The sequence below is a fragment of the Podarcis bocagei genome, assembly GCF_964188305.1.
Source record: "Podarcis bocagei genome assembly, chromosome: 7".
Classification (NCBI taxonomy): domain Eukaryota; kingdom Metazoa; phylum Chordata; class Lepidosauria; order Squamata; family Lacertidae; genus Podarcis; species Podarcis bocagei.
The window spans coordinates 10,312,453-10,326,903 of record NC_138132.1 but is presented as its reverse complement, the minus strand read 5'-3'; the positions used below and the strand labels follow the sequence as shown (position 1 = coordinate 10,326,903).

General features: G+C 46.8%; 1 protein-coding gene across 1 annotated transcript; it reads left to right on the top strand.

Moving 5' to 3' along the window:
• The first annotated feature begins 5,720 nt into the window (after window positions 1-5,720).
• On the top strand, window positions 5,721-13,699 carry LOC308590606 (apolipoprotein C-II-like). Its single transcript, XM_081200804.1, has 5 exons — window positions 5,721-5,804; window positions 6,292-6,345; window positions 8,357-8,423; window positions 12,784-12,940; window positions 13,478-13,699. Exons 3-5 carry the CDS (start codon window positions 8,372-8,374, stop codon window positions 13,566-13,568), a joined length of 300 nt encoding a protein of 99 aa, XP_081056930.1. The 5' UTR covers window positions 5,721-5,804; window positions 6,292-6,345; window positions 8,357-8,371; the 3' UTR covers window positions 13,569-13,699.
• The last annotated feature ends 752 nt before the right edge of the window (window positions 13,700-14,451 follow it).

The following is a 14,451-nucleotide window of genomic DNA, read 5'->3' as shown; positions in this document are numbered from 1 at the left end:
ATATTGAGAAGCAAAACAATGAACTGTTATTTATTGAACTGTTGCAACAGGGTGCTCCCCTCATCCGCAGGAGAGAGGAGGAACCCCGAAAAACGGTGTACAAGGCCTTATAAAGACTTTTGAAATTGCCACCCTGTAGATCAAGACCACCCCCAGAAACATCACACACATCACAGAAGGGGTGTAACCTAAGACCACCCCTCAGATACATCATACCTACATCACAGAAAAGGTGGTCTAAACAGAAATTTGAATGTTGTTTCTCTCCTGTCCTTGTTTATCTCCTGTCTGGCAGGTTACTTGATTGGATTTCCTGGGGAGCCTGGCTAATCTTTTGTAATGATAAATACTTAGTTCTTGGGCCATGTCATAGGCTCACACCCTATTCAAACACAGACATACCCTTAAGACAGGACTTGTGAAGGAAAAGACAATGGGGAGGCTTTTCCATTTTCCTTTGACCTTGCAGAGAAAACATTTGCTCAGTTTAGGAATCAAAATGGCTTCAGGTCGGTCTTCCTGTGCTGATCTATGTACGTGCGGTTATGAACATTGCCATATATCTAAGACCTCAAAATTCCTATCACAGTGAAAAGCTACATTTGCTCATGTCTCGATATCAAACTGCTGTCTAAAGCAGGGGGCTTAAATAGCTTTTCTTCTTCCTGGTCGGCTGGCAACCTTATACAGTAGTACCTCGCAAGATGAATGCCTCGCAAGACGAAAAACGCGCAAGTCGAAAGAGTTTTCCGTTTTTTGAGTCGTTCCGCAAGACGAATTTCCCTATGGGCTTGCTTCGCAAGACAAAACGTCTTGCGAGTTCTTGCGAGTTTGTTTCCTTTTTCTTAAAGCCGCTAAGCCGCTAATAGCCGCTAAGCCGCTAATAGCTGTGCTTCGCAAGACGAAAAAACCGCAAGACGAAGAGACTCGTGGAACGGATTAATTTCGTCTTGCGAGGCACCACTGTAATAACAATAGCAATAAAATCTGAGAACAGTTGTTAATATCTGAAAAAGAAATATGTCTGGGCTGCCTGGAAGCCGCATTGCTTGGAGGAGAAAGTTTTTTCCCCCAATCCCTGAAATGTGTCGCTCCCTAGAAAAGCATATTATGGCCTTTGTCAGCCTGGTGCCTTCCAGATGTTTTGGACTACAACTCCCATCAGCCCCAGCTGATGGGAGTTGTAGTCCAAAACATCTGGAAGGCATCAGGTTGACAAAGTGGCATACTGGATGCTCTCAAGCAGCCCCTGTTGTTATACTCCCATCACATGTTCCAGGGTTGATTGATAGTGCTCAGAAAGGAGTATTTATCAGGAAGCCACACTGATGGATCTTAGTTATAAACCAGCAGTGTCTTCTCCTCCCCCCCCCCCAGCCAAGTCCCCCGCTCGGTGCCTAGAGATTTCCTCTGCTTGTGAGAGGTGGGGGGTGGGTCGGTTTTTTTGAAGCTCCTCCAGAATAAAGTTGGTTGATCAGTGACCGGGGACAAACATTGCACAAGGCCTAAGCAAACTGTCCTTGTCTGCCCAAACTCTGCCTGCTCATCACTTTGCATCCTTGAATAAACAGCCCTTTGGACTTGCAGCCTACCAGGCCTTGCCCATTGCTGGGGGAGGCGCTTCAAAGAAAGGTCCAGCCCGGGGCTGGGATGGAGACATCACCGAGCATAGACTGGCCGGGTGTGGCGGGTTGGGGGGGGAAGGCCTTGTTCCACTGCTTCTGGAGCAGTCAGTGCATTCGCACAACTACTTTCCACACTGTGTATACAGTGGACGCTCGGGTTGCAAACGTGATCTGTGCGGGAAGCATGTTCGCAATCCGCAGCGGCGCGTCTGCGCATGCACGGGTTGTGATTCAGTGCTTCTGCGCATGCGCAAAGCGCAATTTCGCGCTTCTGCACATGCGCGACCCCCGAAACCCGGAAGTAACCCGTTCCGATACCTCCGGGTTTCGGCAGCTCTGTAACCTGAAAAAGCACAACCTGAAGCGTCTGTAACCCGAGGTATGACTGTCACAGAGAGAGAAAAATTATGCACAACCTGCATCTTTGTGGAATTTTTCCAGGGAGGATCCTGTGTTGTATTCAGGCATAGTTAACACTTTGCTGCTGCGGACAGAATCATGGAATCATAGAGTTACAAGAGACCTCAAGGGTCAACTAGTTCAAACTCATGTACAGTGGTACCTCGGGTTACATACACTTCAGGTTACAGACTCCGCTAACCCAGAAATAATACCTCGGGTTAAGAACTTTGCTTCAGGATGAGAACAGAGATCGTGCTCCGGTGGCACGGCGGCAGCAGGAGGCCCCATTAGCTAAAGTGGTGCTTCAGGTTAAGAACAGTTTCAGGTTAAGAACGGACCTCTGGAACGAATTAAGTACTTAACCTGAGGTACCACTGTACTGCGTCTCATGCTCTACTGACTGAGATATCCACCAGGGCAAAAGCCCAATTCCTCATTCAGAATCATCCCACTGGACTTAATAATAATAATAATAATTTATTATTTATACCACGCCCATCTGGCTGGGTTTTCCCAGACACTCTGGATGGCTTCCATCTTATCTCAACACCAAGGCAGCCATGTTCAGTGAGGCCTCCTCCTCCTAGAAAAGTGCCCATCAGAGCCAATGCCTTCGCTGTTCCATCTGAAATCACTACAAATTGTTGTGGACCAGCCCACAAGCGAGGTCCCAATTAAAGAAGAACAGCAACTTAAACCGATGGAATATGTGCAGCTTGCAGACCTAAAATATAGAATAAGAGAACAAGAAAAACATATGTTTAAAGAAGATTGGAAAACGTTTATTGAATATATGAGGGGGAATTGTGTACACTTGAAAACATTGGCAGCATTAAGATAAATTCAACAGTGTAAATAGGTTTTGATGGATGTAATAATGGAATACTGAATAGTTTAGTTTGTGTAAAATATGGCAGGGGTTTATGTCATGTAAAATGAACCATGGAAAGAGAAGAATGGAAGTCATTGATATTTTAAGGTTATTTAAATGAATACTCTAAATTTATAAAACAGAAAACTTAAACACACACACACACACATGTTTGTGTGAAGTTTGTTGTGGACTGAAGGGAGGAAGAGAGGCGTGCAGGCGAGGGCAACCTCAGGGCCTGCTCTTGTGAGGCCATGTTCCCATCGTCGCTCACAAGGCATTAGTCACGATGCATGACAATCCTGTAGTTTCTTGACAAATCCTGTTGTTCAACGTGGGCTTTCCCCTCAAACCAGCTTCAATCCCATTAGAAAACTGGAAGCAGTAATGTGAACGTACCCAACCCCCCTCAACTGTCCTGCAAAAACCGTGACATTCCAGGTTTTTTCCTTGCGAGAACATGGCGGCCATTTTGGGCACACCATAGTTCCCCCTTCCCTGTGGCCATAATCTTGGGGGGGAACCATGACATGAGAGATCACAGCGCCCAAAATGACCACTGTGCTCTCAGGAGAAACAAATGGAAAAATGGCATCCCAGAATATAGTGTTCCAGTTTTTCCCTTTGACACGTTTTCCCTCAAATGACGTGAGTTTCTCCCTCTGGTGAAATTTTTTGTCCATGCTGAGCATTTGCTACCCAAAGAAGGGCGACTTTGTCGCCAATGAAAAACAGCTCACACGTTCTCCACCATCGTGAGAAAACCCCTTAATCCCGTTTTTTATTTTAATTTATTCTTTGGCAGATTTACAAAAAGAGAAACAGACACCAATAAATAATTTTAAGAAAGGGGCGGAATTAGATGCAGATGCACAAAGCATCTTTTTTTACTGTTCAATTTTTTTTTAATGACTTTTCCAAATTTATAACCAATACAACACAACACAAAAAAGAAAACATATAAAAAGAAAAACAAACAAACATATAGAATCTGTGATCATAAGGAGGAGAAATATCAAGAAGATTGGAAGAAATTTAAGGAATAAATTTATAAATTATATTTATAATATAAATATTATAATATAAGTGGAAATATTTGCAAGTATCAAATTGGTTTAGGATTAAAGTATGTTGAATTGTATAATACTATGGATTGAGATTATGATGAAAAGAAAGGAAGTTAATAATTTGAACTAGTTAATTATATTAGAAAGTGAATATTGGAAAATTGCTAAATGAGATTTAATGAAAATCAGTTAGGAAGGATTCGAGGAAGTCACTTAATAATGGAAATTAATTTGGATTTTTGATCACAAAGCATCTTTTTTTAAAAACACACACACACCAAGACTCCTTGTGCTCCGCTCCCCCTTTCTTCCCACCCACGGCAGCCCTGCCCTCTGCCTGCCCCTCAGAGCCAGTGTAACAACACAGGGCTGGGCCTCAGGGGTGCCAGCCTCTCCTGCTCTGCTCTCCAGCAGCTGGTATGCCCCGCGGAGGACCTTAAGGTCCACAAATAACAACACTTTGGAGGTCCTGAGCCGCAAAGTGGTTAGATTGGTCTCAACTAGTGCCAGGGCCTTTTCAGTACTGGCCCCGACGTGGTGGAACGCTCTGTCACAAGAGACTAGGGCCCTGCGGGATTTGACATCTTTCCGCAGGGCCTGCAAGACAGAGCTGTTCCGCCTGGCCTTTGGTTTGGACTCGGTCTGACCCTTATGTTTCCCTCCTCTTATGGTCTTGATTTATCAGCTATTTTAAAATGAGGCTGCATTTTAAATTGCATTTTAACCTTTATTTTAAATTGGTTCCCCCCTCTCTTTTCCCCCTATTATGTTTTTAATTTTATTGGTGTTAGCCGCCCTGAGCCCGGCTCTGGCCAGGGAGGGCGAGGTATAAATAAAATTAACTATTATTATTATTATTATTATTATTATTATTATTATGAGTTGTCCAAGGGAGGAGGCTGGCAGCGGCAGCCATGGAGAGGCAATGGGATGCTCCCTCACAGCCGCCATCGTCATCACTTTGGACAAACGCCGGCTCTTCCTGCTCCCAGAACTCAGCGCTGGCAGGGGAAATAGGGACCTTCTGGGATCAAATCAGAAGCCGGGGCGGCTTTTGTAATTCCAGGACTGGAAAATCAGGACCCCTGGAGGTCCGGTGTATCAGGCGAAGACATCCCTGCCTCCCGTGACCTCACTGCATTTTAAGATGCTAATATGGAGGGCTGGTTCCATGCGGATTAGACCAGGGGCAGCCCGTAGCTAACAGCCCCTGTGGGAGGCAGTATGTCTCTAGGTACCAGTTTCTGCAAATCCCAAGATGGGGATAGCACTGTTGCACTCCGAGAGGGGCCTCCAAAGGCATCTATCTGACCACTGTGAGAACGGGACGTTGGATCAGATTGACGTTTCTCAAACTTGGGTCGCCAGTGGTTTTTGGACTACAACTCCCATCATCCCTAGCTAGCAGGGCCAGTGGTCAGGGATGATGGGAACTGTAGTCCGAAAAACAGTTGGAGACCCAAGTTTGGAACACCCTGGGCTAGGTGGACCTTTGACTTGATCCAGAAGGGCTCTGCTTCATGTCCTAAACTCTCGGGCCTCCAAAGTTGGTAATGGATGGGATAACTTTATCAATGGGCAGTGTCCCAACTCTTGTTCAGCTGAGCCCCACAGTCTGCTGGCTCCTAAAGGCGAATATTCGCTGGAAACTCTCGTCCATCAGTGTTGCAGCTCAGACCTGTTTGCTTGAACTTTGGACATGTCAGGGGATGTGCCATTTGGCCAAGAGGATTGTGGGAGAAGGTGGGGCTGTGGGTGCAAGAGCGCCGTCTCATATAAATGCGCGGTGGCTAATTCTGGGACAGGGAAGGGTAACACGGACGACGACGGCTGCAGAGAGTGAGTGTGCTTGTCTGCTCAGGGGCTTAACTCTGCGGCCACCTCCCTTGTACCTTTGGAAAGACCAGCAGGAGTCAGGTTTGACAAGGGAAAATGGGGGAGAGAAGTTGTCTGCGTGCTTGACTCCTGTACCCATGCAACAGATGAGGAGGTTGAGGCCACGCCAGGACCCAACGGGGAGATCCGTCACATTAAGATGTGCTCCTTGGAGACCCAGGGACCAATGCCGGGGGAGGGGGAGTGTTGCAGAATTTAGGAACTGGTGTTATAATTCTCCCACCTTTTTTTAAAAAATGTTGTCTGTTGTCCTCGGATGCCTTGCCCACAGTCCATTTATATTTTTGCATATTTGAGAACAAGGTAGGAAATCAAACAGGCTTTTTGGAATTCTTGTTCTAAGGAGGTCAAGGGCTGACCTCTGATTCTGAAAGGGGAAGAACCGTTGTCCCTAATGGGCTCTGTTTACTTGCATATCTTCTGTGCTTAGTTTTAGGTCTCCCTAACAGCAAAGAAGAAGGAACGCGGCAATTTAAACTGAGAGGTAAGTCTCCATTTCTACTAGCCGCCGTATTTCATAGAATCATAGAACTGTAGAGCTGGAAGGGACTCCCCCCCCCCCCCGAGGGCCATCTAGTCCAACCCCCAGCAATGCAGGAATCTCACCTAGATCTTGTGGTAGTCTGTTCCACCGGACATGCTCTTGTGGCTTTAACGTGTTTCCACGCCGAAACATAGCAAGTTTCCCACTAAATATCTAATGCCAGGGAGAGCTTCACCTGCTTAATCCCTGCATCTCGGACAGATGTTAGAGATACGAAAGGCAGAGGCTATTGAAAAGTTTGCAGCTGTTCCTGCAAGGCTGGAGGATCTGTGGCCCATCAGATGCTTTGTTGGACTCCAGCTCCCATCAGCCCCAGCCAGCATGGCCAGCGGTCAGGTATGATGGGAGTTGTAGTCCAGTCACATGTTCCCCTCCTCGGCTTTACTGAATGGCAGCCTTCAGCATTATATTTCGGAATGTGTACTGTGAATTTATGGTAGCTTCATTAAGCACATAAGAAGATTAATTGGATCAGGTTGAAATGTCCTAGTCCGGCATCCTATTCTTATAGGAGCTATCAAATTGTTGTTTTCATTTCTATACCAGTTTATATATAAAGGTAAAGGTAAAGGGACCCCTGACCATTAGATCCAGTCACAGACGACTTTGGGGTTGCGGCGCTCATCTCGCTTTACTGGCCGAGGGAGCCGGCGTACAGCTTCCGGGTCATGTGGCCAGCAGGACTAAGCCGCTTCTGGCGAACCAGAGCAGCGCACGGAAACACCGTTTACCTTCCCGCTGGAGCGGTACCTATTTATCTACTTGCACTTTGACGTGCTTTCGAACTGCTAGGTTGGCAGGAGCTGGGACCAAACAACGGGAGCTCACCCCGTCACGGGGATTCGAACCGCCGACCTTCTGATCGGCAAGCCCTAGGCTCTGTGGTTTAACCCACAGCGCCACCCGCGTCCCGTAGTTTATATATATATATTTTTAAAATCTCAAAGCAGTTTACAACCTCCGTTGGAATGTCAAATAAAACAATCCAGAATAGTACGAAAAACTATGGTAGAAATGGATTCTTTTTAAAAAAAATAATAGAGAAAATTAAAGGAAGCTGTTGAAAAGAAAAAGATTGACAAAGGTAACCACAGAAGGGCAGAGGGAAGTCGAAGCATTCAGGGACTCCTAAATGAGGGTGTTGATGATTAACGTTTGAATTTAAATTTGTAATGTAAAATTCAATAAAAATATAATTTTTTAAAAAAACCAATCCAGAATAAAGCATTGCAAAAGAAAATCAAATATAAAGTATACATTCAAGACGATGCAAATTAACAAGTAATCTAAAATGCCATCTGAAAGATTTCAAAATAAGACATTGCAAAGGAGGTCACTGCAGAATGCACATTACCCTGCAAGCAGGACCAGAATGCAACAGCAGCTGTCCCCACTTGTCAATCAATCAATCAATCAATCAATCAATCAATCCTGCCTCCAACAGGGTAGAAAAAAGCCAGTTGTGGCTAGTGGTAGCCATTGATAGCCTTTGACCTGGCAATGATTTCCAGATATCTCCCAACCGTGTTGTTTTATTGTCAGAGTTGTTTGCCTTGCATCAACGAAAGCAAAATGTGTTTTTTGTGTGTGATGAATCTGCTCATTTGGCTGAATTCAACTTAAAAATAAAACCCCCGAACACTGCAACCCTCCCTCCTAGCACAGAGGGTGAGAAAGGACTGCGTTTTATCTGGCAACGATTTATTTGTGAGATTCAAAATGTTTCAGCAAACACATATCATGGCCGTTGGGTCGGCAACTTCAGGGACTCCGCAGTAAGTGGATAGGGATGAATAAGATATCGACGGCCATCTTGTGCCCTCTGCCCTTCATCCAAGACCACCACCCCTTTATCATCACAATGACCCCGCTATATCCCACGAGGGGCTCAGCTTTGCCTGTTTCCTAACCCGGTTTACTTAAGCGAATGTTTGTGTTTTCGACATCCTAGGCGGCGGTTGTGAAAATGGATCTGAAACTTGTGGCCGTGTCGATCCTGTTAGTGCTTTTCTGCTCAGGCAAGTTTCCTCCGATTGCTGATTTGAGAAGGCGTGTCTGTATATGGATATCTGTATGCGCCGTACATTGAAAGCGAGTGCACCCAAATCGCTGTGATTTGTAGTTTGTTAAGGCTGCTGGGAACTGTAGCTCTGTGAGGGGTGAATCATAAGAACATAAAAAGTGACCAGCGGCCCATCCTAGTCCAGCAACCTGTTCTCACAGCGGCCATTGAGATGCCAAACACACAAACAAGACCTGAACACAAGAGCATTTCTCCTCCTATGGCTCCAGCAGAGGCATGGCCATTTTGGCCAGTAGCCACTGATAGCCTCTCACCTCCATCAATTGGTCCAATCCTCATTTAAAGCCTCCAGGTGGGCAGCCACCACTGCTTCCTGTGGCAGAGAGTTCCACAGTTTAAAGATGTGCTGTTCCCAGGATGCTTTGGGTGGCAGCAAAAAAGTGTGCGTTAAATGTTTGTGGTGTGTACAGCAGTTGACGGCTGTGCTTCGGTCTCCGATAAAGTGGGAATCACAAATAGTTTTATGTTCCGATGTGCAGTGTAAAAGGCAGATAGGATCAGGCGAAAGGGCCCTTGAACAGGGCACATCCCAAACGGTTGCAATGAACCCAAAAGTTCCCTGCGCTTTTTACCGTTTGTGTGCATCTAAACCCCACTAAGCTGATAAAATGCAAGTCAGCATGCAGAAGACGGAGATTTATGTGAGAGGTGGAATGTCACTGCTTCAGCCTTTTGGTTCTTTTTGCAAGATAAGTTGCACTTCCGAATTTTTTGCACAGTTAAGGTAGGGTTGCCATATTTCACAAAGTAAAAACCAGGACACCCCAAAAGTTGTTGAGCTTTTTTGAGCTTCTTTTCAAAAATGCCCCTAAAAAAGCGATTTTTCGATTCACTTGTCTAAGATCCTGGAAAATCCGGACATATGGCAACTCTAATTAAAGGTACAGGAACCCCATCCTTAATTGCAGGAGGTCACCTGTTGAATTGCTGCCTGGGGGAGGAGTTGGTGGCAACAGTACTATCATATATTCTGATGTGGCAGCTTTAATCAGAATCTGTCCATGAGAACTTTTTGTTCTGAAAACATTAACATTTTTCAGAGTGAGACGCGTCTTTTGGCATTCATGGCATGCTGAACTGAGACACGTGGAAGTGAAAACGTGTGTTTTAGCCTTTTGGTAAGGCTATAATTTGCTACTAGTCCTCATGGAAAGACTATACAGTGGTACCTCGGGTTGCATATACTTCAGGTTACATACGCTTCAGGTTACAGACTCCGCTAACCTAGAAATAGTACCTCAGGTTAAGAACTTTGCTTCAGGATGAGAACAGAAATCGCACAGCAGCGGCGCAGCAGCAGCAGGAGGCCCCATTAGCTAAAGTGGTGCTTCAGGTTAAGAACAGTTTCAGGTTAAGAACGGACCTCCAGAACGAATTAAGTACTTAACCCGAGGTACCACTGTATATTGCTGACGATCTAAATGTAAAAAGCTTGCACCTCATTTACACTCCTACTTCTTGTAAGCAGAACCAACGCTACCATTAGGCAGACTGAGGCAACTGTCTCAGGCTGCAGATGCTATGGTGATGGGGGGAACGGACAATGATGGCAGTTCTTTGGCTGTTCCTCCAGAGCCCCATGCCCTTCCTCCCTGTTGAGGGATAAGGGCCCGTCCATAAAGGTAAAGGTATTAGGTCCAGTCGGGACCGACTGGGGTTGTGGCGCTCATCTCGCTTGATTGGCCGAGGGAGCCGGCGTACAGCTTCCGGGTCATGTGGCCAGCATGACTAAGCCGCTTCTGGCGATCCAGAGCATCACACGGAAAAGCCGTTTACCTTCCCGCCGGAGCAGTGCCTATTTATGTACTTGCTTTCGAACTGCTAGGTTGGCAGGAGCAGGGACTGAGCAATGGGAGCTCACCCCGTCACGGGTATTCGAACCGCCGACCTTCTGATCAGCAAGTCCTAGGCTCTGTGGTTTAACCCACAGCGCCACCTGCGTCCCTAGGGGCCCGTCCATACTTTGACTTAATGTGGATTACAAATTCCTTGCATCTCCTTGAATTCCTTCCCCCTTCTCAGGGCCGTCTTAAGCATATCCAGTGCCGTGGTTCAAAGCTCCCTCCAGCGCCGCCACCCCACATTTCCCAGAGTTTTTTTTAGGTAGGATGGCGCTGCCAGTGGGGCTGGAGGAGGCGGGCAGCAGCTGGAGGGTGGATCCTCCACCGGGGAAGAGGCAGAGACTGAACGCAGCGCCTCCTGGCTCCGCTGGCCACTTCGTGCTGTGGTGGCCACGGCAGACGGAGGCTCCGGGTGCGGTGCTGCTTCGGCGCAGCACGGCGGAGGCGGGCGAGGGCGGCGAGCTGATGCCGCATCCAGCCTTCGCCTCTTCCCTGGCGCCCTCCAAAACTTGGCGCCCTGCACTACTAGCCTCTATGGGTAAGACGGCCCTGCCCCTTCTCCATGTCACACTTCTCCTCCTTAAATCTGTAGATTCCTTTGGCTTTGAAAATCCAGGGAACTACACTGATTGCATAGGGAATCTCCAGATTTACGGAAGAGAGGGCAGCAGCAGTTGGAGGCGAACGCCACAGAATAACCACTCTCCCATCAAAACTGGAAAGCGCCGTTTGTGTGGCCGCACACGGCACCCCGATCCCTGAGACAACGGCAGACGTTCCTGGTCCGCCTCCCCATGCCACAGCCCTTTGGGGTTCCCGCCAAACCTCAGTTCGAACGAACCTATCTGTGGCAGGGGAGGCGGAGCTATTTGCGTAGTTGAAAGGGGCGGAGCCTACCTGAGAGCGCACAGTCAGCTCCAGAGCTTTCCCCCCCCCTGCTGTTAAGGGACTGGGAAGGAATTTCTCTGCATTGGCAGGTTTCGCCTTCCCCGTAGCAGATGTCACAACTAAATGGGGGGGGGGGGCAGTGCTGGATTTACGTATAAACTAAACAAGCTATTGCTTAGGGTCCCACTCTCTTTTCGGGGGCCCCCCCCAAAAAATTAAAGGGTGTACATTTCCAAAATGTAAGATAAAAAACAATTAAAATAATACCTACATACAGCAACACTGTATATAGGGTGCCTACATTCTGCATGGATTGATGGCAACATGTGCAAATGGCTTGAGATACCTATTAGGTCCATAAATTACCATACAGCATCTATTCAACACAAAAAACAGCCGCAATTTGTTGTTGACAAAGGACAGCTGGACATATAAAGGGCCCCATTACCTTCAGTAGCTTAGGGCCTCATCAAACCTAAATACGGCCCTGGAGGCGGGGGCATGAAGTGGTGATGCATACCTTACCCCCCACGGCAGCAATCCCAGGGTTCCCCGTTAAAGGGGCTGAGTCGGAGGGGAGTCACTGGCCATACGCTGAAAGGTTGTCAGTGGACTCCACATCATTGGTGTGAAATGGTGTCTTCCAGAGCCAATCCAGACAGACCCCGATGTGCCTCAGATCAGGGAGCCAGCATGGTGCAGTGGTTAAGAGCGATAGACTCGTAATCTGGGGAACCGGGTTCGCGTCTCCGCTCCTCCACATGCAGCTGCTGGGTGACCTTGGGCTAGTCACACTTCTTTGAAGTCTCTCAGCCCCACTCACCTCACAGAGTGTTTGTTGTAGGGGAGGAAGGGAAAAGGAGATTGTTAGCCGCTTTGAGACTCCTTAAGGGGAGTGAAAGGTGGGATATCAAGTCCAAACTCTTCTTCTTCTTCTTCAGATCCCCAGCTGGGGACTGGGAGAGATACGCGCCCAATGCCTAAACCAAGGTCTTCCTACATCTGAAAGTTTAAATAAAGTTTTGGCCAATTTAATCCCATAACATGTTGTCACGAGTCATTCATTTCTTCCAGGTGGCCCTTGGGGTAGGGGTGTGTGTGTGTGTCTCTGCCTGGGCACACAATTAAAAGAGCCATGACGAGTTCACAATCCACATTAAGCCGAGGTATTTCTGACAGGGTACCCCCTAAATTAGCGTATTGCCCTCAGGTGTGCGGGGAGATGTTATCCGCATGCCGGCTTTAAAGTAAGATTTCACAGCCAGCCTAGTCACCCTCTGTATACAGAATGGTGGGGGCGCCATCTTGTCTTCCGCCTCAGGCGGCAAAATGCCATGGACTGGCCCTGGTCATAAGGAAAGGCCCAAACCGAACAAACTGTGGTTTCATTTCCCTTAATGAATTTACATCTCTCTTTGAACAGGAAGCTCCCAGGAGCTTACAATAACTTCAAAACAAAAGTCACCATTTCAATCACCCGAGAAACGCAAACAATAAATAAAGCAATTCATCCCCCAAATCTTAACAGTTTACCTTTTTTTCTTTTCTGTTCACCTTTTTTTGCAGAAGTCTCCAGCTATCGCTTGCAGAAACGAGAAGCCGAGGAGCCGGAACTGTTTGCTCAAGTTAAGGAGAAAGTCACAGGGGCCTGGGAACAAGTTTCCAGCACAGCCCAGGGCTGGCTAGCGAAAATCCAAAATCTGGAAGTCACAAAGCCAATAATGTGAGAATAAGGCAGGGGACAACCAGAGAGGAGGTGGACGGAGGGAGGTTTTCCAATAATTTCGGGTTGTAGCCAGTGTTACTCATACTCAGAAATTGAAATTGATGGACATGACTAACTCAGATCTATTAATTTCAGTGGGTCCACTCCGAGTTCAAAATCTGTATTTGCAGAACTATGATAGCACTTTAAACAGTCATGGCTTCCCCCAGAGAATCCTGGGAACTCTCATTTGTTAAGGGTGCTTAGAGTGTTAGGAGGCCCGCTATTCCCCTTCCAGAGCTACAATTCACAGAGTGGTTTCGCAAGCCAATCCCTCTTCCTAGGGAACTCTGTAAATTATGGATCTGTTGGGGGAATGGGGGCGGGGTCTCTTATCAACACCCAGCACCTTTAACAAACTACATTTCCCAGAATTCTTTGGAAAAGGGGATCCCATGAGTGTTTCAAGCGGCGCCACTATGCTTTAAATATATATGGTGTGGATGTGGCCACTGACTATACATCTTCAACCCTTCTTTCCTTTATCCTTTCCAGAAACATGTACGAAAACAGCGTGTCAAGGATTAAGACCTACACGGACATACTCTCCGACCAAGTTTACCACCTGCTGCAAAGTGAGAGTTAATGTCGCCCACCTTTCTCCCTTCTGCAGAGACTAGTCGCTGAGGCTCAGGGAAGCCTTCGTTTTTTTCATACATTTTGCGTGTAAAGATGCTCCCATGCTTAGGAAATGAATAAAGCTCCTTTCCTGCTGAAGTGCTGATTTGTGAGTTGCATTCTTTCTTTGGGAGGGAGGAAAGTGTTGACATTTCAACCGATGAGCTACAAAATAAGGAGAGGCATTTCAGGGTGTGTGTTTTTCTCAGCTCATTTTTCTCCAGTCGCTAGCTGGGTTCTCCACATTTCCACATCAGTTTACATTCTATTTATTTATGTTAAAAGGTCATCGTGGAAATTCACCTGCTCCTCGCTGTGAATGTATCCCAACAGACACATTCTTGAATTTAATTTTGTGTTTTGATTGGGAACCTTAGGGTGGTGGGCACGCAATAGATCGCAACGACAAAACAGTAATTACACCTTTTGCAAAGCCATTTTGGTGTTTGTTATTTTCCACCACCGCATGCATTTTTATTTTATTTTTTGCAAACATTAGCATGTGCAACCTTGTGCACATTACCTGGCTCGAGGACTCGCTCGCAAAATTCGGGAAAGTGTGCGAGGGACGGTTGCGATTTGATTCGCGCAATGCTTCGGAAAGCACAAATTAGGTAAGTTCTCTTTCAAATGCAAGCTGACTTTAATTTCTGCCACCCACCAACTTCCCCTACCTGCCACTCATTCTGTCACCTTAAGAACTTTGGGGGAGATATCGCGAGGTTAGAGGGAGCTAGAATTCTCAGCATTCTGACTATGCATTTCAACAGGGACAAATGTAAGTTTCTATATTTGAAATACAGTGGTGCCCCGCAAGACGAATGCCTCGCAAGACGGAAAACTCGCTAGAC

Excerpts from the sequence above, each read along its gene's own strand:
- LOC308590606 (XM_081200804.1), top strand. The coding sequence starts at position 8,372 with ATGGATCTGAAACTTGTGGCCGTGTCGATCCTGTTAGTGCTTTTCTGC. Across the intron at positions 8,424-12,783 it reads GTTAGTGCTTTTCTGCTCAG|AAGTCTCCAGCTATCGCTTG; the intron begins GCAAGTTTCCTC and ends CTTTTTTTGCAG. Across the intron at positions 12,941-13,477 it reads GAAGTCACAAAGCCAATAAT|AAACATGTACGAAAACAGCG; the intron begins GTGAGAATAAGG and ends TATCCTTTCCAG.